The sequence below is a fragment of the Sus scrofa genome, chromosome 4, assembly GCF_054392235.1.
Source record: "Sus scrofa isolate SSC_HxYL_T2T_F1_AM1 chromosome 4, Sscrofa_HxYL_maternal_Yorkshire_Landrace_v2.0, whole genome shotgun sequence".
Taxonomy (NCBI): domain Eukaryota; kingdom Metazoa; phylum Chordata; class Mammalia; order Artiodactyla; family Suidae; genus Sus; species Sus scrofa.
Window position 1 is genome coordinate 130,333,072 of NC_139386.1, and position 24,279 is coordinate 130,357,350.

Below are 24,279 nucleotides of genomic sequence, written 5' to 3' on the forward strand. Positions count from 1 at the left end.
CAAGTTTTATTTGTTTAGAGGTTCTAGATATTTTCGAAGGCACATAAAATATTTGTTTTAAAAGTTAAAAACTTGTGGTGATCATTTTGTACTGTAGATATACTGAATCCCTATGTGGTGCTCCTGGAACTAACACAGTGTTTAGGTTAATTCTACATCAATTAAAAATAAAGCAAAAAAAATAAAAAATAAAACACTGCACGTAAGCCCCACAGAAGTGTGTTTCATTTAAAGAAAGCCACAACAGAATCATGGCTCACTGAAATGTTATTTGCATTACAAAAGGACCCTTCACTCTATAAAAGGAGTTGTCTGAACTCCATTAAATGACAACCCTTCAAAAAAAAAAACCAAAACCAAAAAAAAAACCCTCCAAAAAACAAAATCAGAACATTTACAAAGACTCATGGGGTTGTCTGGCCATGCCTGTGGCAGGGGGGGAGTTCCTGGGCCAGGGATGGAACCCGTGCCACAGAAATGACCCAAGCCATAGCAGTGACAATGCTGGATCCTTAATCTGCTGAGCTACCAGGGAACTCCAACAAGAACTGTATTTTTGATACCCTTATATCATCTTCATTTTTTTTTTTCATACAAGAAGGGACCATTTCTTTAGGATTTTTATTTCTTAGGGCCTATATAGTATACTATTTGTAAAATGAACAACATTTGGGAACTGATTCAATTTTTAGAGATCCAAAGCTATAAAATTTATGTAAATTATGTCATAAAAAATGAACATATAGCTATTAAAAATGGAAGTGAAAAATTGTTTAATCATTTTAGAGCAGTCAAAATACAATATAAGATTGGTATCTTGGTGTCTGAAAGCAATCATTTTACCATATGCATTTTAATCTTTTGTATTATTCACTTTCAGTTGATGGTTAATGAAGAAAGTTTTAATCGAAGTTGTTTTCAAACATCGTCATAATGTCACTTTGAAGATTCATATCAATGGTACCAGCCATCTGTAGAAAAGAAAGGAAAAATGTAACTAATACCTTAAAAGTTTATGCCTTCATTATATCTACATAAAAAATGATTATACAACATGCGGAACATACAAAATGAATGCAATTTATTTAATAACACATTTGTACATATTTATTTGTTTATTTTTTTGTTAAAATATTGTTTACATGATAAAACCTAAAACTTTGAATAACACAAAAAACAAATTTACCTAAGAGAGAAAGTTCTCAGTGTTAATATTAACATAAACTAAGATTACATGGTTTCATGTATCTCTCTAGCCAACATAGTGCTAGAACTTAAAATTATTTTCTGAATGGACTAGTATCTTACCTATGTGAGACCTATAATATTAATGTTAAAGCCATGGACTTTCCATGATTCTGCCAATTACTAACTGTGTACGTAACCTAAGGCAAATTATCTCACCACGTTTATTTTATATACAGATTATTTATGAAGATCAACCAGATTGCTTGTTAAACGTTAAAAATCTAAAGTAAGCTAAAGTACATGGCAGGCTATTTAAGACAAAAGAAACAAATGTTTCCTTACTCTCTGAAGCCTTCTCTAAATGCCCATGATATACAAGTTAGTCTTTGCCACATCTGAAATGATACCAACTAGGAAAGTTCAAAAAATGTTTTGTTTTTTAAAAATTAGTAACAGCCCAGAGTGGAGGCTGAAGTGCCAGTCTGCAACCAGTTGCTTGACTTCCTGGACAGGAATCTCTGGCTCTGTGGGAGAAGATTCTGGAATTATGATGTTATCTACCAAAAGCATATTAAAAAGTTATGTGTGACTCTTTGAAACTGAAAATTTCTTTAAAGATGCCTTGGACAAAAAAGGATAAGTTCTTTTTTTTTTTTTCTTCTGTTTAGGGCCGCATTCTCGGCACATGGAGGTTCCCAGGCTAGGGGTCTAATCGGAGCTGTAGCCGACGGCCGACACCACAGCCCCAGCAACGCCAGATCCAAGCCCTGTCTGCGACCTACACCACAGCTCACAGCAATGCCGGATCCTTAACCCGCTGAGTGAGGCCAGGGATTGAACCTGCAACCTCACGGTTCCTAGTCGGATTCATTAACCACTGAGCCACGACGGGAACTCCAAGTTCTTGAACCTTAACCGAGACTAGACCTGCACTTGTGGAATCATTACTAGTATAGAACTGATTATTATTACCCATACCAGTTAACCCCGGCTACCACTATTGAAATACTAACTAGTGACTAAGGCTCTTGGCTGCGGACACCATAAGCCTTCCTTTCTTAGTGGTCCTAATATACACATTGCAACTGTTCAAATCTAAGATCAGAAACAGTGTCAGGGGAACTGGCCTAAGGTGAACTCTCAGGGACTCTGCAGAGGTGCCCATTCATCGCAGCTGTTCACAGTGTGCATCTGTCATGTAGCAGCAGCCTAAATGTTTGGGGGGTCAAAAATGAGAGTAGGTTGTTAATTGCTAAGCTGCTAGAGGTGGCATTTGTAGTCATATTTCAGTGGGTTCCAGAAAAATGCTTGGATTTTATAAATTGCATTGGGTTTCCTAGTTGGGTAGTTAGGTGGCAGGTAGCTTGCTGAGACACCTATCACTTGTGGGTGAATGAAGTGAGGTCCTCGTGTGTATCAAAAGGAAGAATTTCTAGATCACTAGAAAATTCTAGATCACTAATGGAATTTCAATAAAGAACTCCTAAAAAACAAAAACCCAGACAAATTAATTGAGATTAAAATAAAAAATTTAGTTCCTTAGTTGCATCGGCCACATTTCAAAGGCTCAGTAACATGTGTGGCTAGTTATTGTATTTGATTGCATAAAGCACATTCCTATCACTGTAGAAAGTTTCATAAGACCATGTTGCTCTAAAGTAAATCCCACCATATGGTACAACACAGCTAAATGCAATTTGTTTCTGCCTTCATACTGTAAATAAGAAGCTTTGTATATTATTTCCCAGGAAATTCATTTCTAGCCAAAGCCAATGGCTTTTTTCTTCTGGAACTAATGTTCCTTTAAGTCCTATGAATGCACATGACTTTCTTAGGATTACCAAAACATCCAGCACTCAACATGGTAAAATTTACAACCTCTGGCATCAGCAGTTACCAGGTAAGCAAAGAAGCAGAAAAAACATTATTTGTAAAGGAAATTAATCAACCAATCAGAGCCAATTGAGAAGCGACATCAACGTCAGAATTAGCAGAGAAGCCTTTACCCAGTTATGATAACTGTATTCCATTTGTTCACAAGTTTAACAGAAGTACTAAAAACATGAAAAAGACCCAAATCAAACTTCTAAAGGTGACAGCTATAATGTCTGAGATGGGACGACTTCAAGTGGCCTAATATAAAAGTAGCTGGAGTCACTAAAAGCAGAAAAAGAGAAAACAAAAAATATGAAGAACTAATGGCCAAAAGTTTTCTAAGCTTGATAAAAGCTATAAACACACATCTCCAATAAGCTCAAAAAAAAGCACATGAAACCTGAAGAACAATTACTGGAAGCCCAGTGATAAATAAAAGTGTTAAAAACGGCCAGAAGAAAGGCATGTTTTATCCACAGGAACAAGGACATTAAATTCCTCATTAGAAACAAAGCAAGCAATGAGACACTGAAGACATCGTTAAAGTACTAAAAGAAAAGACACTGGAGTTCCCATCATGGCCCAGGGGAAACAAATCCAACTAGGAACCATGAGGTTGCGGGTTCCAACCCTGGCCTTGCTCAGTGGGTGAAGGATCCGGCGTCGCTGTGGCTGTGGCCAGCAGATGAGGCTCTGATTCGACCCCTCACCTGGGAACCTCCACATGTCATGGGTGCGGCCCTAAAAATACTAACAACCTAGAACTGGATATCCAGCAAAAACATTTTTTAGTAACAATAAGTTAATAACATATCCACACAAAAAACCTGCACGCAACTGTTCACAGCCACTTTATTTTAATTGCTGTAACTTAGAAGCAACCAAGATGTCTGCCAATGGATAAGAAGCCGTGGTACATTTCTACAATGGAGCATTGCTCAGCATGAAAAAGACAAGAGCTATCACTCTACGAATACATAGAAGATGCTTAAATGTATGTAACTAAGAGAGAGAAGCCAATCTGAAAAAAGATCGATCGATTGATTGATCTAGCTAGCTAGCTAGCTATATATATATATATATCTATATATAACGATTCCAACTATATGACATTCTGGGAAATAGCAAAACTATGGTGATAGTAGAAAGACCAGTGGTTGAGAGGGGTTTGGGAGGGAGGCGGTGAACAGGAGGCGCACAGGGGACTTTTAGGAAAGGGAGCGTCTTCTGGTGTTACCATAATGGTTGATATGTATGTCACTACACATTTGTCAAAACCTACAGAAAATGCAACACAAAGAGTGAACCCTGCTGTAAACTATGGACTTTGCTTGATAAACTAAGCTTAAGGATGATGTGTCAATGCTGGTTCACAGACTGTAACAAACATACCACACTAATAGGGGATGTAAACGGGTGGGGACGTCGTCGTGTGGGGACGAGGGGAGAGAGGGATGTGTGAGAACTCTCTATACTTTCATTCAATTTTGCTGTGCATCTCAAGCACTCTAAAAATAAAGTCTATTCATGAAAAGTGACAAAGATATTTTCAGGTATAGAAGGGCTGGATTCATTGCCAGCTGACCCTGTACCATAAGAAATGTTCGAGGGAAGTCCTCTAGGGAAAAGGAAAATTCTATCAGAAACCCAGATCTAGACAGATGAATGAAGGGTACTGGAAATGGTAACTACATAGGAAAATGTAAGATTTTTTTCATATCACTGACCACTTTTAGAGATAATTTCACTGCTTAAACAATCGCCTAAAGGCTGGGAGGGGAGAAACAGAAGCTCTTCTACTACAAAGAGGACTGTGACAAGCTAAAGTTTATGCTGTAAACACGTCAACAACCACTAAAGGAACAAAGGGTTACTGGATAATGAGCCAATAAAGGAAACGGAATGGAATCGTAAGAAATACTTGATTAATCTAAAAGAATGCAGGGGAACAACCCCACAAGAACAGACCACACACACACACACACACACACACACAGCAAGATGGACTAAAACTTAAACACATCAGTAATCACACTGAAAGTGTGAACTCCTACAAAGGGCAGAGATTGGATTTTTTTTTAAAGGGCAAGACTATACTATATGTTGCCTGCAAGAAAATCACTTTAAATGTAAAGATAAGTTAAAAGGATGGAAAAAATTTTTGCACCATGCCAACACTGGTCATAAAAAAATGAAGTGGTTATATTTCAGAGCAAATAATATTACCAGGAATAAAGATAATTTTGTAATGAAAAGGGAATCAATTACCCAAGAGAATATAACAATCCTAAATGTTTATGCACCTAATAACGGCTTCAAAATACGGGAAGTACAATTGATAGAATTTACAAGGGTAAAGACATCTGTAATTATAGTAATTAGATGCCCACACCAGTCTCAGTATTTGATGGAACAAACAGACAGTGATGATGGTTGTACAACCATAAATATAATAAAATTCACTGAATTTAAAAAAAATAGGCAGAAAATTTAGTAGACTTGAAAAACATAAAAATCAACCAACTTGCCGTGTTTAATATTCTACCCAACAGTAGCGGAATTCACATTCACACAGAATATTTATCAAAGTAGATCAAAAGTGGACCATAAAGCAAGTCTTAGTGAATTCAAAGAATTCAAGACAGTGTATGTTCCCTGACCACAATGGAATTCAATTAGAAATTACGAATTTTCTATTATTTTCACTAGCCAGAAAATTTCCAAATATCTGGGAACTACATAAGACACTTCCAAATAATCCACAGATAAAAGAAGCAAGTCAGTTCTGCTTTGTAAAACATCACTTTCTATATAGTGAAGACTCCCTAAACACAAGTCTCTTTTTGGTTTCTTCGTTTCCAGTTTTGTTAAGACATAATTGACACGTAACTCTTCATCTAGTGTTCAACTAAATAAATAGAGATGGCATATCTTGTGGCCACAATTCATAGGTGGTTTACAGATTTTTCAAGAATAACAACTGTGATCTTTAGCTGCCTATGGGCCAGGCATTTTCAGATCCGCTTACACCTGTCAATTTAGTTCACCGCTTACCGTTACTATCCCTACTTTACAGAAAAGGAACCTGAGGCACAGGAAGGTTAATAACCTACCCAGCCCCCAAAGTCTAGTAAATGGCAGAACCAGGATGTGAAACCAAAGCTGGCAGTTCCAGGATTAGATGTGCGATTATTGCACTACGCTTGTGACTTTTGACTATAAAATCTGAATTTTACTCTGATTTTAGAAACTGATCCTTAAAGAAGTAACTGTCACTGAAGAACCACCCAGAATACGTCTCTGAACATGCAAAGCAAGTGCTCTGTCAAGTCTTTCCTTTGTTAGAGTTCACACACAAACGTTCACTTACTGCTTCTCTTCTCCTCCGCGCCTGCTCCTTCTCCCTTGCCAAATTACGGTCTTTGAGCCAGAGTTTGCATTTATCTTGAGCTTCCAGTGACAGCTGATGTTCTTTCTGCTCTTCTGCAAGACGCTTATTTTGCATTTTATTTGGAAAAGATTCTTGAGTGAATCCATGAACCCTTAAAGAAGTATTAAAAAGTTCAAAGTAGGTTTCAAGCTCCTTAACAGTTTTCACTACAACGGGACCTCATTAAATGACAAATATAAAGCAAGGTTCTAGATACCCTTTTTCACGTTATGGCATTATTTTTAAGATTTCTGATATCAAGTTGCGCATCAGGCAATTTATGTTAACAAAGAAAAGGTTTTGGAAAACTATGGCCAAGGTTTACCACTGTATTCTTGCATGTAGAATGGAAACAATATTAAGACATTTCTAGAAAATAACTGTCTTTTTAATTTAGTGATACTAGTATCTTTAAGAGCTTCTCGAATCACTTGAATATTTCTATCATTTTCAAAACAGGTACTACTACCTACCAATAAAGATAAAAAAAATTAACTTTTTGCAACTATAATCTTCTCTGTGGTTTACTGAACAGCTGAATCATGATCACTTACAAGCATTCATTTATGTATTTAAAATGTATGTCTATTTCTCCCAAAGTCTCCACTATTTCAGTAAATTACAGACCTTTGATTTTCTTGAAGAATTTTTGGTTCCTTTGTATTCTGTTCCAGGTGTTTCCGTATTAGTTCCTGTGTTCGAGCTCTTACTTCCTTTTCTATTGCTGCTTTTCTAAATTGGTTAAAAAGTTCATCTGATGATTTCAGTACACCCGATGTCTTGACTGGTTTGCCTAAACTTTTCCAAGAGTCTGCATTCTTGATCTTTATATCCTAAAAGAAATATTTGATTCAGTTTATGTCTGAAGATGTCAGCTAAATTTTGGAAGAAAAGCAGTAGTTTTTGATACAGAATAGATAAAAAATAGTGTGAGCCATGGTGTAGGTGAGCTACGGTGTAGCGTTGGATCCCACATGGCTGTGGTTGTGGCATAGGCCGGCAGCTACAGTTCCAATTTGACACCTAGCCTGGGAACCCCCATATGCCATGGGTGTGGCCCTCAAAAGACAAAAAAAATTTTTTTAAATAATATATTTCATTTCGCCAAATATATCCAAAGCATTATTGCTTCAAAATGAAATCAGGATAAATTGGTATTTTACATTTATAATTAATTTCAATTCAAATGCTAAATTTTGATTAGAAATCATTGATCTGTAATTAGACTTCATAAAACTTACAGTTGAAAAGTAGATATACATGATCAAACTTTCCAAATACTGTTAAGTTTTCCCGTAACTGAACTGAGTTGGAAAATATTAGAAAATATGCTCTACCTAGGTTCTCAGTTGCACTAGACATTTAAAAGGCTCAATAACCATATGTGGCTAGTAGCTACCATATTGGGCACTGGATTTTACATGCCTCGATGGCACTTTGAGTTAACTTGCCATGTTCTCCAGAATAATGTTACACTACAAAACAAGTCTTGATAAATTTAAGAAGACTGAGGTCATATCAAGTATCTTTACAAACCACAATGGTATGAAACTAGAAATTGGTTACAAAAAGAAAACTGGTAAATTCACAAATATTGAGATTAAATAACATGCTACTGAACAACCAATGGGTCAAAGAAGAAATCGAGAGAAAAAAACACCTTGAGACAAAAGAAAACAGAAATACAACATACCAAAAGTATGGGATGCAGCAAAAGCAGTTCTAAGAGGGAAATTCATAATGATAAATGCCTACACAAAGGGACAAAGAGGAAGTTCCCATTATGGCTCAGCAGTCATGAATCTGACTAGTATGAGAATGTGGGTTCAATCCCTGGCCTCATTCAGTGGGTTAAGGATCTGGTGTTGCCATAAGCTGTGGTGTAGACTGCAATGCAGTTCAGATCTGGCATTGCTGTAGCTGTGGTGTAGGCCAGCAGCTGCAGCTCTGATTCAACCCCTAGCCTGGGAACCTCCATATGCCACAAGTGTGGCCCTAAAAAAGCAAAGAAAGAAAGACAGACATCTTACATAAACCTAATTTATACCTCAAGGAACCAGAAGAACAAATGAAGCCCAGAGTTAGTAGAATGAAGGAAAAAATAAAGATCAGAGTAGAAATAAATGAAATAGAGGCTAAAAAGAAACAGAAAAGATCAATGAAACTAAGAGCTGGTGTTCCGAAAAGATAAGCAAAAATAGATAAACCTTTAGCTAGACTTATCGAGGACAAAAATGACAAATTAATAATATCAGAAATGAAAGAGGGAGTTCCCATCGTGGCGCAGTGGAAATGAATCGAACGAGGAATCATGAGGTTGCGGGTTTGATCTCTGGCCTTGCTCAGTGTGTTAAGGATCTAGCGTTACCGTGAGCTGTGGTGTAGGTCACAGATGCGGCTCCAGTCTGGTGCTGTGTGGCTCTGGCGTAGTCTGGCAGCAACAGCTCCGATTAGACCCCTCGCCTGGGAACCTCCATATGCCAACGTGCGGCCCTAAAAAGACAAAAAATAAAATAAAAATAAATAAATAAATAAATAATGAAAGAAATGAAAGAGGAGATATTACAACTGGCACTACAGAACTATAAAGGATTGTAAGAGACTTCTATGAACAATTATATGCCAACAAACTAGACAATCAAGAAGAAATAAATGCTTAGAAACATACAACTTATCAAAAGTGAGTTATGAAGAAACAGAAAATCTAGACGGATCAATTACTAGTAAGGAGACTGAATGAGTAATCAAAAACTTTCCAACAAAGTCCAGGACCAGATAGACTAGTACATTCTACTAAACATTTAAATAAGAATTCTACTAAATATTTAAATAAGAATTAATACCAACCCTTTTCAAACACATCCAAAAAGCAGAAGAGGAGGGAACATTTCCAAACTCATTTTACTAGGCCAGAATTATCCTGATACCAAAACAAGATAAGGAAACCACAAGAAAAGAAAATCACATGCTAATATCCTTAGTGAACACAGATGCAAAAATCCTCAAAAACATACTACAATTCAACAGTACGTTAAAAGGATGACACACTGTGATCAAATGGGATTTATTCCAGGGTCACAAGAATAGTCAACAGCAACACCTGCAAATCAATCAACATGATACATACCACATGACCAAAATGAAGGTTAACAATCATATGACCATCTTAGTAGATGCAGAAGAAGCATCAGAAAAGGGTGATTCTCCTCTGCTCAGGGATGACATCTGACAATATCAGTAAAGTGTTTGGTTGTCACATGGTAGCAGGGGGTAGGGGTTAGGGTTCCTGCTAAACATCCTACAATGTACAGGCCTGCTCCCAATGAAAACTTATCCAGCCCCAAATGTCAGTAAGGCCACAGATGAGAAAGCCTGATTTAAAATGTAAACAGGCAGCGGGGAAATAAGACAGAAGGAATAATAGAGACTATAGCGATGGCAGGAGAGCTCCACAAAAATCTGCTGAATGAAAGCAAAGTAAGGGAGCAGAGATGGATGCGTTTCTGCAGGAAGGGACAGCTGTTCTTGAGGAAGAAATATGTGAATAAGAAAAGAACAAAGCTAGTGCTTCTGAGTGAAACAAGAGGGGGGGGGGTTGTTACAATGCTGTATTTTAACATCAGCTCTTCTCCAGGCAAGATGCTTGGACTGTCTGGACCACGGTTTATTCACAAAGACTAATTCTCAAAGCTCTTGTCTAGCACCAACATTCTGTAGCCTAGCTTTCTCTCTCTCTCTCTCTCTTTTTTTTTTGGTCTTTTTGCCATTTCTTGGGTCACTCTCACGGCATATGGAGGTTCCCAGGCTAGGGGTCGAATCAGAGCTGCAGCCACCGGCCTACACCACAGCCACAGCAATGCGGGATCTGAGCTGAATCTGCAACCTACACCACAGCTCACGGCAATGCCGGATCCTTAACCCACTGAGCAAGGCCAGGGATCGAACCCGCAACGTCATGGTTCCTGGTCAGATTCGTTGACCACTGAGCCACCACAGTAGCCTTTCTCTTTTGTGGTAACACTGCTGACAGCGAGTGAGCAAGGATAGGAAACAGTGTCAAGAATGAAAAGAAACAGTTGTTGTAAAGAGAAAAAGCCGCTCAATCCCACTCCTCCTTAAGCTTTCACTTCAAGATTTCAGTTCTTACTATGTACTAAGCATTAGGAATAAACAAGAGTATTTTGTCACTTTTATGTCATTTTTACCTTGAGCATAAACTTCAAGGGTATGGCGTATACTTGATGTCTTGCTGCATATTTTTGCTGTAATCTCAATGCCCTTTTGAAAATTTTCTTACTGTTTTCAAACTTTACTGAGTCAGCCAACATTACAGTTTCGTTAAATTAGAAACAAAGATATTAGTACACAGTAAACCGCATATTTGAGAAACTCTGCTGCACTATTCTTTGCATCCTAAAGGGGACATAGGTGACACTTCCGTTGTTGTTCAAACAAAAAAATGTAAAAAATGTATGTTGGATATCAGAAAACGCACTTTTTAAATGGCTCCTGTCAATCACAAAAGATTCAAATTAAACATGGGTCATCTCTTCTGAGTAGCAGAGCATTATGTAAGAAAGTCAGAGATTCTAAGAATAAGAAAACACAAGGGCTAAAGCAGTGCGCTTCTCGTAGTGAAAAAGTGTGCCCAAACAGCAAGCTGTGTCCCTGGAAGTACTTAATGAACAAGCAAAGAATGGAAGGAAAGGCAGGAGAGAGACAGGGGGGCCCATATGTGAGGATCTCACTCATGGTCGGGTTCTGAGAACTACTGGGTTCAAATGTCTGGAAGAGTACCTGATGTATCCAGTGTATCTCAAACATCTAGAATACTTGTTGGAAGCATGACATGGCACGTGGTTTGAGATTAAGCGCACAAAAGACTCCATAAGGAAATCTCCGACAGCAGAGTCTGATAGTTTTATACCATGTTTTAAAATCAGGAGAGCTGACAAATACCAACATTACAGAATTTACACAGGCAAAAATTAGGCTTAGAAACCCAAAATTCCCTCAAGTTAGGGCTTAAAATCCTTGGGCCACTTGTATATCCAGGTTTCAATCCCTTCAAGATCCGTGAGAAAAAGTAACACCACTCTTACCTTTGGCACAGGAACCTGACGCTCTGATTCTAACACCACTGTGTCATTGTCACTGGACGGATGCACCGCAGCCACGTCATTCAGGGGTTGGTCAGAATCATCTAGATGCACACATTTGTAAAAGAGCACAGTCAAGATACTTCATCTTGATTCTCCAGAATTTGACTCCGCCCCAACCCCTCCAGGTCAGAAACTATGAAAACAAAATAATTTTTTATGCTCCTTAATTTTGGAATATTCTTGGTTGGGGAATTATTATACTGTAAAATAAACATTTTTCACTTGAAATTTTATCTCTTATTTCTTTTCTTCTTTTTTATCAGTGTAAAGTATGGCTGAAATTGTGGCTCACCTACCAAAATCTATTTTATCTGCCCCCGTGGTAGAGGGGTCCTTCAGCTTGTAAACTGACCTGAGCTCCAGAGATGCGTCTTCATTGACCAAACCAATCACAGTATCCCTACCCCCCCACCAGCGAGCCATTCAGAAAAGAGCAACCTAAACTGCTGTGGGGCTTCCAGGAAGGATGCTTCCTGGTAGCCAGACTGAGAGCAAAGACAATACAAAGAGTGGACAAACTGAGACACCAGACACCTGGGATACAGTGAAGGGAAAGAAGTAAGCAATGCACATGCTGCCTGACGAGCCAAGTGGAGAGCAAACTCTGCAGTCCTGTTAGCTGTAAAGCTTTCATGCAATATTCCATTACTACAGGTGCAGATAACTACGGAAAGAGAGTCTAAATGATGGACCTCCTTTTGGATGGCTCGCATGTGTGCTAACATCCTGGTCGGCCAGCTTGGGCTGAGTTTGCTGTCATTGATGACCAGAGTGTCCTGGTGTATGAAACTTCATTAGGTCATTTCTCTTTTGGTTTTCCCCGGTCCTTGAGTTGTTCTCTTTAGCTGGCTCAAGCTCATAAAATCCTGGCGACTTAGAATTATAGGAACTTGAATCCAAGCTTCTACCACCTATCAATTCTGGCTAAATCACACTAGTTGAAGCCGAGCCTTGAAGAAGGGAGTTACATTACAGGATAGGGGTGAGCACAGGAGGCGAACAGACAAAACGGACAGTGGATGCGTGAATGAAAAGAACAGTTTAAACTGTATGTTCCTACGGGGCCCCATGTACCTGTTTTCTCAGTCCAACAAGGAATGGGAAAAGAGTACATACAAAACTACATGCCTTTTCTGCTTCGGGTCAGATATTGATTAAGAAGTAGAAAGAGTAGGTATGTCAAGAGAAAGAAATTCTAAATGACTCGGTCTGCCGACTCTAAGTAAGTGGGGACAGTGCTATCATCAAGATTAAAGAGCTCCCCTGTGGCTAGTCAGGTTACTTCAGTGGCGCGGGTTCAGTCCCTGGCCTGGGAACCGCTGCATGCCACAGGTGCGGCAAAATAAATCAATTATTTTAAAAATAAATAAAAGAAAGAAATTTTTTAAAAACCCCAAAGCAAAACAAAAAAATAATTAAAGAGGAAAGACTTAAACGTGGGGATTAAAGGGGGAAATTCAGTTTTGACAAGCTGTTTGACATGCCTTTGTGCTCTTTAGGGTAGTCAGGAGAGCTACATAAACTTGTCTGGGGCTTGAATGCCTGAGTTGTGAAAATGAGACTCGAAGTCATAGACGCCAAGAAGATGACTCAGGAAGAATGTACCGATCGCGGCCTTCCAACCTTGTGTATGCCATAAGAAGCAGAAAACGATGCATGTATGGCATGGCACAGCTGGGCAAAGGGGACGTCTGCCCCAAGCCTATGGCTAGGAGAGTAAAGGAAGAAGAAGCTTAAGGATATGACTCGGAGTATCACCCACATTTAAAGGTAGGCAGATGAAGATCTGTAAGGAACACACAAAGATGGAACGGTCAAGGGAACAGTGTCACAGAGGCCAAGGACAGGCACGAAGTGTACCAAGACTCCCCGAAAAACACTCACACGGATGCCCTCCGGCACCTCAAAACACTGCACAACTCACCCTCCTCAGCCACCCGGCCTTCACCTGTGCTCCAGTTTGTCAGCCTGGACCAGTATCCAGCCCTTATCCTCTGAGCCTCCAAAGCGTACACCCCTTTGTTATCAAAACCGAACATGTCTTCATCTTTTGCACATCTGCTCACTCCACCTTGGTGCTATCTTTCCACTTTTCCCTTTCTTTTTTTCCATCGCTTTACTTCATTTGTTTCCTATTCCTGTCACAGCTCAGTTGGTCTCCTCCTCCTCTGGTCTCTGTGGCCCTCCCTCCACCTGACCGCCACCAAACTGCAGACACACGACATCGAAGGACACGCTCTGTTCAGAAAACCCTCGTGGCTCCCCACTAACCATACGCATTAGTTCTAAGTCTCTAGATACTGATGTTCTTTATGACCCGAACCTGCTCCACCTTTTCAAATTGATTTGCTTGTATTCCTGTTTGTCCAGCCAAAGTTTTGATCCTAGTCAATTACTGGGCCCTCAACATCCTCACTTGTGGCGTTGCCGCCATCCAAAATGCCCTTCCGCCCGTATACAGAAACACGCATCTCTAAAGAGACGGGTAATGCCGCCTTCCTCACCTCCTTAAATTTCATTTTTTTTCTTTTAGAGCACATTATTTTTACTTTATATACCAGATGTTTCTTTCTCCTACTAGGTGGCAAACTCCATTTACCTACTCTTTTGCTATGCTAATGCACACTGCTGTAACACAGCAATGTGTGTTATAAATTTGGGTTTTTTTAGTTCTTAATATAACTGAATGAAGAGTTTCATGAGCTTGGGAAAGGAGAAATTAAAGATAAGTTTAGTCATCCTTGTGACTAAAAACTTCAACTTATTTTAAGGGAAAAAAAAAATCAGACACGTTCCAGTTCCTATGGAGATAATGACAGAGGTTTTGAACAAAACCGATAATACTTAAAACTTCAATTGCTTAAATATTTATCTACTCTCAACACTTACGTCAAACTCTAAGAAAGTTCAGTGAAAAATGTTCTACTCTTTTTCTTAAAGGTTTAAGCAAAAGGTTCCACCACAATTAAATTCTAGAAAAGTAAAATTCTACATACATGTTATGGCATAGAAACATTTGCAGTCTCCCTTGGGCATAGTGCCACCTACTGTTGGCAAATACAAACCACTTTGGTTCTGAAAAGTTTGCTAAGTGCGGTAGAATACCTACTCTCATCATTCAACCTTTCCTTTTACACAATATGATCACATATAAAGAGAAATTGAAGGAAACTGATCCTGATCGAAAACTTAAGACCAAAAAAGGAGTTCGCATCGTGGCACAGTGGAAACAAATCTGACTAGGAACCATGAGGTCGAGGGTTCAACTCCTGGCCTCACTCAGTGGGTTAAGGATCCGGCGTGGCTGTGGTGAGGGCCAGAGGCTACCTCCATATGCCTGAGTGTGGCCCTAAAAAGACAAAAAGACAAAAAAGAAAAGAAAAGAAAAGAAAACTTAGATACTTAAAGCCTGACTGTTCATTGATGTTTTCTTAAAACTGGAACAACAAAAAAAAGACTCCTCTTGACTGCATTCTTTCCATTATTTTTCTTCCGGGCAATGACTACCATTCCTCTATTAACTTACTATAATGAAAACAGCAACTTTCCCCAACTCTGGTTCTCTCTGATCTACCTTCAAAGATGTTCAAATCTCTTCCATTTCAAAATTCAAAACAAAACAACCACTCTCCACTCCTACAAAAATTAAAAAACCTATCTTCCTGTTAAAGCCACAGCTATCTTCCCATCCTCTTCACCAACAAACTCCTTGAAAATCTGCTTACATTCGGGTTTACTTTCAGATTCTATTACTTCTCAATTGACAACCACCTGCCTTCTGCCCCAATCACACTGGCCACAAAAGAAGCTTTTGTAGGAGTTCCCGTCGTGGCTCAGTGGTTAATGAATCTGACTAGGAACCATGGGGTTGTGGGTTCGATCCCTGGCCTTGCTCAGTGGGTTAAGGATCCAGTGTAGCCGTGAGCTGTGGTGTAGGTCGCAGACTAGGCTCGGATCCCACGTTGCTGTGGCTCTGGCGTAGCCTGGGAACCTCCATATGCTGGGGGTGCGGCCTAGAAAAGACAAAAAAAAAAAAAAAAAAAAAAAAAAAAAAAAAACCCAAAAAACAAAAAACAAAAGAAGCTTTTGTAAAAACAAAGAAACCTGTCATGCTGCCCGCTGTGCTCCTCTCCCTCGTTCCTGAGGGCGCGTGACTGCTTCATGCGAGGATTTCCTTGTAGACACACATCTCCTGCGCCTACTGCCCCATTTTCCGTTTCCTCTCAGCTTTGATTACCTCTGCTTTTAACTTACTAATGTTTTCTACTTGTACCGAGGGAGGTTGGCTACCTAGTATTTTGTCTGACCTTCCTCTTCCTGCTCTGTACATTTTACTGGGTGTTTTCATTCATTCTCGTGGGTTCAAATAGCTTCACATGGGTAATTCCTAAAAATAGTTCTTGTGACACCCTATTAGTTCCAGAAACTTATTTCTAGGTGTGTATTTCCAATTAGAATTTCTCCACATCTTAAACACGTCCCAAATAAGCACTGCCTCTATTTTCAATCCAACTATTGGATAACACTCTGGCAAGACCGGAATCTAATGACGTAGGAACTCTGCCACCAAAGTCTCGGACTTAGCCACATCCTTTCTGTACTTACTGCATTCGTTTTGGGCCTCATAATCTCTTTCCTAGTCTACGGCACTCAGCGTTCTTACTTGGTCCCAGCTACATCAGAGCACCTTCATCTCTGCCCACCCCCTATAAAGCAAGCAGCAATCTCTTCCTAGTGTAAAATCTGATTTTGCTATGCTCCTGTTTGAAGCTATGTGTTGTGTACAAACTAAAAGACCCAAATGTAGCACTGGTATTTAAGGTAATTTCTGACCGAGAGCACTGCATCTTCAGTTAGTCTCCTGAGTATCTTGAAAATATTTTTCCAGAAAAGGATGGATATTAGTTTTTCATACTTTGGGTCTTTGTTTTTCTTTCCTTGGACGCCTTCTAATGCTGCCTCAGATATGTTCTCTCTTGACCTCCGCAGTCAAGAGCTAAAACTCAAGTTCAATACAAAACGGACACTCAAACACACAACAGTAGGAGCTTGTACGGGAAGTGATAAAAGAGGGTCAGAACTTCTCTGTGTCCCTAACTTGGGCTGCAGCAAAACAGCTTAGAAATTCCTCCTGCTTTGGAGAAACGCCTGCCCTTGGAAGCCCTAGTGGAAACCAAGGAGCAGTCTAGAAGGAAGGGGACACGGAATGAACATTCACGCCTTCACTGGCTTTCTAGTCTGGGCTTGAATACGCCAGCGCCTCGAGGTTCAGGCACTCCCTGAGCTGAGCGTCCGTATCAGAGCAGCAGCCTCCTGTGCCACGCATCCACAGGGGAAGCCGGCTGAGAAGGACAACAGCTTCACTTCTAATCCTTAACAGGTAAGACATTTATAAAGGCAAATGAGTCTAGCAATATAAAAAATTCCAGTTTGGGAAGGTAGGTAAATAGGAATTTGGTAAATAAGAATCACCAGCAGGGAAGAATTTTTAGCCCAAGTTTCCTTAACTATAAACTATTTTTAATGTTCTAACTTCATTTCTCTACCTACAGAATCTCTAAGTGTCTTTTCCCCTCTTCTATCCTACCTCTCCAACCCATGTGCACATCATGGAAATTACAGTAACATTTACCAAGCCTGCTCAGAGCCTGCTTTGAGCTACGGCAGTGACGGGTTTTTAGATATGGCCCACATGTCAGTTTATATCATCTCTATCAAAGTATGCTGTGTGTGAACCATACACATAATTTTCTTTTATTCAAATGTAATGAGTACCGTTGTGTATAAAGAAAGCAATAGGCTTCAGTGATTACTTCTAACCTGGAATTTACTAGTTATGATTTTCAGAATCCCAGACATGTAACATTTAAGATTATCTCGGCACTTTCACACACAGTTGAGAAGTCACTTGTTCAAGCACAGTCATTTGCTTGTTAATTTCTTACCTGACAGAGGCAGAATTTGTAAAGGTGAACTGTTTTCCACACTGTGTAAATATTCGGATTCTTGATGATTAAACACCACCTGGTGGTGACTTGGTGGTATCCCACCTGAGCATATAGTCTGATGAACCTGGGTGGTTTGCCCAGAGACTGTATCTTGCACAGAAGACTCTATCTGTAAAGTTAAACAAGACTATCTTTAGAGCTTTAACCATCAGGAAAAATGACTAAAACAACAGAAACGTAAGTGGATAGAATATAATTTAATACTACCTTTGAATATGGTATTACGTCACAAAAACATAAAGCATAGTTAACCCTATCTTACAAATGAAAAAACTAAGATGTCGAAAGATTAAATAACGTGGCTATGATAGAGCTTGTAAGTAGAGTTAGTCAAAGCTGATGATTGCAGCTACTAGTACACATAAGACTTATCACATGATGGTTGACCCAAAGACTATCAACAAATTCTGGAGCTCCCGTCATGGCGCAGTGGTTAAAGAGTCTGACTAGGAACCATGAGGTTGCGGGTTCGATCCCTGGCCTTGCTCAGTGGGTTGGGAATCTGGTGTTGCCGTGGGCTGTGGTGTAGGTTACAGACACAGCTCGGATCCCACATTGCTGTGGCTCTGGTGTAGGCCAGCGGCTGCAGCTCCGATTCGACCCCTGGCCTGGGAACCTCCATATGCCGCAGGAAGCAGTCCTAGAAAAGGCAAACACACACAAAAAAAAGAAAAACAAATTCTGATTCAGTATTAGTTAACTATTTATTAATTAAAAGCTCTATTATAATAGTTAACATTTATTTAATGCTTTCCTTGTGTAAGGTGACAGGCTAAGCCTTTTTTTTTTTTGGTCTTTTTGCCATTTTTAGGGCCACTCCCATGGCTTATGGAGGTTCCCAGGCTAGGGGTCGAATCGGAGCTGTAGCCGCTGGCCTACACCACAGCCACAGCCACAGCAACGTGGGATCCGAGCAGCGTGTGCGACCTACACCACAGTGCCGGATCCTTAACCCACCGAGCAAGGCCAGGGATTGAACCCACAACCTCATGGTTCCTAGCTGGATTGGTTAACCACTGAGCCATGATGGAACTCCCAGGCTAAACCTTTTATATAGTTCTTTATGTCTCACAATAATCCTATGAGTTTGGATTTACGGTTTCCAACAGGACTTAGATATATAAAGATAACTTACTTAAAATCTCACACCTCCTCAGTGGCAAGCTAAGTTACACTACCAAAGTCCAGGTATCTTACCTACTAAGCTCTGCGTACACAGATGAGTAAGACAACCTTCTTGGCACAGTATTGTAAACCAACTATACTTTAATCTTAAAAACATACGAAAAGTAAAAATTAAATTAAAAAATAAAAAGATAAAAAAAGAGAGACAACCTTCCTCCTCCATGTAGTAAAGGGCTAGACAGGGTGAGTAGATAAGGCAAGTACAGGAAAGCCTACGCCAGCCTGAATGAGACTCAAGGCCACAGGAGTGTTACCCCAACAGTTATACACACCCAAGTCCTGAGACTAAAATCAAAGCTGAGGTTTTAAATCCACAAAACAAAAACTTTCTGAAACACAAAAATATGTGCATTTATTTATTATCCTATAAATGTATTTCCTCTGTTGTCATTAAGTGAGCATTTGTTTTTTAGTGAGCGACACTGAAAAGCTTGGCCACAAACAGAACATAAAAGACAGCATTCTACAAACTACCATTCTACCATTCTACATTCTACCATTGGGAATTATTCCAGAGTTTGTTAACTCAAGTCATAATTTTCTGATTCCACTAATACCTATGGCAGGACAGATCAAGGTAAATACTACCAAGGTAAATACCACCACTTCACCTAGGAGACAAAGCCTCCCTATTAACTCTCCACAGCCAGCTAATCCCTTAGCCTCTGCTACCGTACTTCCCTGAACTCACCGCCTGTGGGTTTTTTTAGCCCTCTTCATGCTACTACCTCTGTTTAAAAGAGTAAGTCTCTAATCAGCATGTCAATATAGTAACCATTTCTTCCCTTTCCCTGTAATTTCAAATGTACTTTATGGATGCAAATTATTGCTTTTGGAATGGATTAGCAATGAGTTCCTACTGTTACAGCACTGAGAACTATGTCCAGTCACTTATGATGGCGCGTGATAATGGGAGAAAAAAGAATGGACATGTATGTGTAACTGGGTCACCATGCTGTACAGTAGGAAAAAAAGTTGTATTGGGAGAATAACAATAAAAATAAAAAATAGTTAAAAAAAAAACCCCTACTTTAAGCATTACCTCCTTCAAGCAGTGTGTGTGTGTGTAATGAGTTTATACTCACTCACAGTGAGTATATTCACTTTCTCACTAAATCATGAACATAGATGATTACAGCATTACTCATACAACCCTGCGTGATTCCATCTCTGCTCCTTCGAGATCGTGTTGTTTATGCTGTATCCCCCTGACTTGGAGAGTGAGATGCTGTTAAACAAGTTTACCATTTAACTAGTACTACCTTAATAATTCCTTAATTCCGTATTTGGGATGGGTACAAAGGATTACAATTTTTATAATGAGGATCACCTGAATTAGTAGTAGAAGATATCCAGCAATCCCACTCCTGGGCATCCACCCAGAGAAAACCACGACTCGCAAAGACACATGCACTCCAGTGTTCATCGCAGCACTATTTACAACAGCCAAGACGTGGAAACAACCTAAATGCCCATCAACAGAGGAGTGGATCCAGAAGATGTGGTCCATATACACAATGGAATATTACTCAGCCATTAAAAAGAACGAAATACCAGCATTTTTTGCAACATGGATGGACCCAGAAACTATCATGCTAAGTGAAGTCAGCCATACAATGAGACACCAATATCCAAAGCTTTCACTGACATGTGGAATCTGAAAAAAGGACAGAGGGAACTTCTTTGCAGAACAGATGCTGACTCACAGACATTGAAAAACTTATGGGGGGTGGGGGCATGTGCCTGGGCTGAGGGATGGAAATCCTGTGAAATTAGATTGTTACGATCATTATACAACTACAGATGTGATGAATTCATTTGAGTAATAAATGAAAAAAAAAAGTAGTAGAAGATAACACTACTTTAATCCTTTTCAAAGCATGTCAACTACTAATCAAACGTAGGTGTGCTAAAATGAGCTGTTGGTAATTATAAGCTTTTATTTTCAGAAACCCTGGTGACCATTCCCTACTACCAGTCTTCGAGAGGTCCCCCTCACTATGCACACCTTACTGTGTACACATGGACGTGGGGGCACCGAGACCCGCCCCTGGAATTTCAACTAAGCTGAAACTCGTATCATTTGTTCCACTAAACTGTACGACTTAAGTTAGTTTCACCATTCAGTCTTCCTTACGAAGAAATCTTTGAACATTTAGTTCATAAATTGAGTAATAACTCTTCATGGAAATAAACAATTTTTTAAAAAGCTTCTACTACACCAGTGAGTTATAACCTACATAATTTAAAAATTCTAAGGTTAAAAAGGAAGAATAAACCTACCTGTACTTTCTCTTTAGAAGGAGAATCACTGTGCTTTACTCCGGTAAACACAGGAAGCATTTCTGCAAATGTATACAAATAAATATTTTAATATTTGCTTATGTAAAAACTCACCATCATCTAAGTTACAATTTTTTTTTCATATTAGAAACAGAATAATGGTTAAGAAAACAGTCAGCTTCTTAAATCAAGAAATTCTTACATTTACCAGGTTTTTGCTCTCTTGGAATCAGTCAACATTTCTAAAGGGATACTTGCTTTGAAAAGGGATATTTTCTTTTCCACATAATGGAATAAATATCCCCTCACAAATTCCAACTTGGAGTATGAGGCAAAAAGAACAACACCATGTTACTTCCGAGTAAAGTGATAGTCTAAAAAAAAACAAGTTCCAGCAGAAACAAGGGTTTAAACAAGCAGTGTTAATTGTACTAAACATCTTTCAGCAAGTAGCCATAAGAGGCTTAATTAAGATAATTAGGAATTTACAAGAGAAGGATATGTCATTATCTGAGAGGATACAGTCTTTTATTAAAAGTGAAGCTATCTGATTATCATGCTAAAGTCTGCTCTACTTGCTAAGCATTATAATAAAGGTCTCGTGGAATTAATACATTAATACTCTATTTACTTCCGGGTTATTTGTAGCCTCAACTACAGAGCAAGAAATGGGTGTGGTAGTACCTGCTTTACCTTTAGAAATACCGCAACAGCCGACACTGGCGGTAGAGTAGATATAAAAAAAAAAGCTGTGGGAGTTCCCGTCGTGGCTCAGTAGTTAACAAGTCCGACTAGAACCATGAGGTTGCGGGTTTGATCCCTGGTCATGCTCAGTGGGTTAAAGATTCAGTGTTGCCGTGAGCTGTGGTGTAGATGTGGCTCAGATCCCGTGTTGCTGTGGCTCTGGCATAGGCCGATGGCTACAGCGCCAATTAAACCCCTAGCCTGGGAACCTCCTATGCCATGGGAGTGGCCCAAGAAAAGGCAAAAAGGCAAAAAGACAAAAAGACAAAAAAAAAAAAAAAAGAGCTCTGACTTAGTGCTCAACAGGTTCCTCTTTCTTGATGCTACAGTTGGTTCTGGTGCTACCCTCCCAATCGCAAGCCTAAGTCAGTGTGGCAAAGCACCAAACTGATAGTTAATGCCTGGATCCAGCACTCCAGGCCAGCTTTCATGAGCCACTTGAGCATTATTTTTGCTTCAAACTTCAGGGCACCATGGCTGGTCAACACCAAATCTTATTCAAACTTAAAACATTCTAATTTTAATAATTACCTTCTGCCTCCTGAAATGCCATCCGTTTCCACTGGATGTGTTACTGTTCTTTCCTTTCCTAAAATGTTTGATGCTGGACATTGTTAAAATTGCTAAGTGCCACTCAATGACATGCTTTAAGTATTTAAGATGACTCGCTCCATCTTAATGTCACTCCACTAAGTATTACTTAAGTGTTGAGGGTTAGATGGAAGGGGAAAGGAAGAAGGCAGATGGCAAAGATCGAGGCTATCGATCCAGGTAGCTTTCACATTTAGGAAAGAAATTATGATTTCAGCTTTGAACAAAAATAAAAACAGACTTCATTAATATGATCATATGATATACATGCATCTATACATCTAAATTATTCAAATATATACCTAAACTACATTATTCTAAGATATAAACTCTTAACTATAATTAAAAAAGGACATACAGAGTTCCCGTCGTGGCGCAGTGGTTAACGAATCTGACTAGGAACCATGAGGTTGCGGGTTCGGTCCCTGCCCTTGCTCAGGGGGTTAACGATCTGGCGTTGCCGTGAGCTGTGGTGTAGGTTGCAGACGCGGCTCGGATCCCGCGTTGCTGTGGCTCTGGCGTAGGCCAGTGGCTACAGCTCCGATTCGACCCCGAGCCTGGGAACCTCCATATGCCGCAGGGGCGGCCCAAAGAAATAGCAAAAAGACCAAAAAAAAAAAAAAAGACATACCACATTAGTGTTGTGCTGAAAAATTCAAGGGCATTATCTTAGTTTTGTAACATAAAACTGAAGCTCAAAACTACTAGAAAAATTAGCACTTCACAACCTAAAAACAAGGAGTTCCCATCGTGACTCAGCTGTCAATGAATCTGACTAGTAATATCCAAGAGGACGCAGGTTTGATCCCTGCCTTGCTCAATGGGTTAAGGATCCGGTGTTGCTGTGAGCTGTGGAGTAGGTTGCAGATGCGGCTTGGATCCCTAGTTGCTGTGGCTGTGGTGTAAGCCAGCAGTTATAGTTCGGGTTCGATCCCTAGCCTGGGAACCTCCATATGCCATGGGTGCAGCTCTTAAAAAACAACAACAACAACAACAACAACAACAAAACTAAGAACACCAGCAAAAGGCAAAGAATTTTAATTAAAAAAAACTGAATATAGTATGCCTCATAAAAGTCTTACAGACTATAGACAGATTAACAGTGACAACCTATTTCTCATTCTACTCTTTTTTTTTGGCTGCGCCTGTGCCATGAAGTTTCTGGGCTAGGGATCAAACCTGTATGAGCAGTGACCTGAGCCAGTACAGTGACAATGCCAGATCCTTAACCCTGCACCACAAGGGGACTCTGCTCAATATAAAAGGTTGATTAGAAAGTTTTCATTTCAGACTAAGCAAAAACATCAATCATAGAATCAAGAGAAAGATCTGGAATCAGATAATTGGTTGAGTTTGTTAATACTCAGCACCTACCGAGGCACTGAGATTAATGTGCCAGAGACGGCAATGGTCAGCAAGGCAACGGCGGCCAGAACCTTGAGTAACTGGGTAGGACTGTAACACCAGAATGCAAAACCAGAAGGTAACGCCAGTAGAGCAGGAAGAATTACTGAAGATTTTTACATCGGAAAGCCAAATCACACTTCCGCTTACAGGACAGGGTACAGCAAAGTGATTGGAACTCGCAGCCTTACTTTATAGAAAAGAAAGCCTGTCTGGAAATGTTAAATGATTTGCCCAAATTATTATGATAAACAACCAAGCACTTTGAATGAAAAAAACCTGCCCCCTTGAAAGAATGTTTTGGTAACCTTCATTTAAGTGTGTGGAACTTATTTTAAATTTTTATTTTTCATTTATTTATTTATTTTTAGGGCCACACCTGAGGCATGTGGCATCTGAGGCATATGGA

The 24,279-nt window shown here is 39.6% G+C and overlaps 1 protein-coding gene across 3 annotated transcripts in view; it reads right to left on the reverse strand.

Moving 5' to 3' along the window:
* Positions 1-756: 756 nt before the first annotated feature.
* BRDT (bromodomain testis associated) overlaps positions 757-24,279 on the reverse strand; it is a 57,608-nt gene continuing 34,085 nt past the window's right edge. For all 3 annotated transcript variants that reach the window (XM_021090248.2, XM_085024005.1, XM_021090249.2), the window contains 6 exons: positions 21,132-21,193; positions 17,601-17,772; positions 11,596-11,696; positions 7,121-7,326; positions 6,434-6,605; positions 757-971 (listed from right to left, as the gene is read on the reverse strand). In XM_021090248.2, the coding sequence (XP_020945907.2) occupies positions 903-971; positions 6,434-6,605; positions 7,121-7,326; positions 11,596-11,696; positions 17,601-17,772; positions 21,132-21,193 (782 nt within the window). In that variant the 3' untranslated portion in view covers positions 757-902. The remainder of the gene's footprint in view (positions 972-6,433; positions 6,606-7,120; positions 7,327-11,595; positions 11,697-17,600; positions 17,773-21,131; positions 21,194-24,279) is intronic.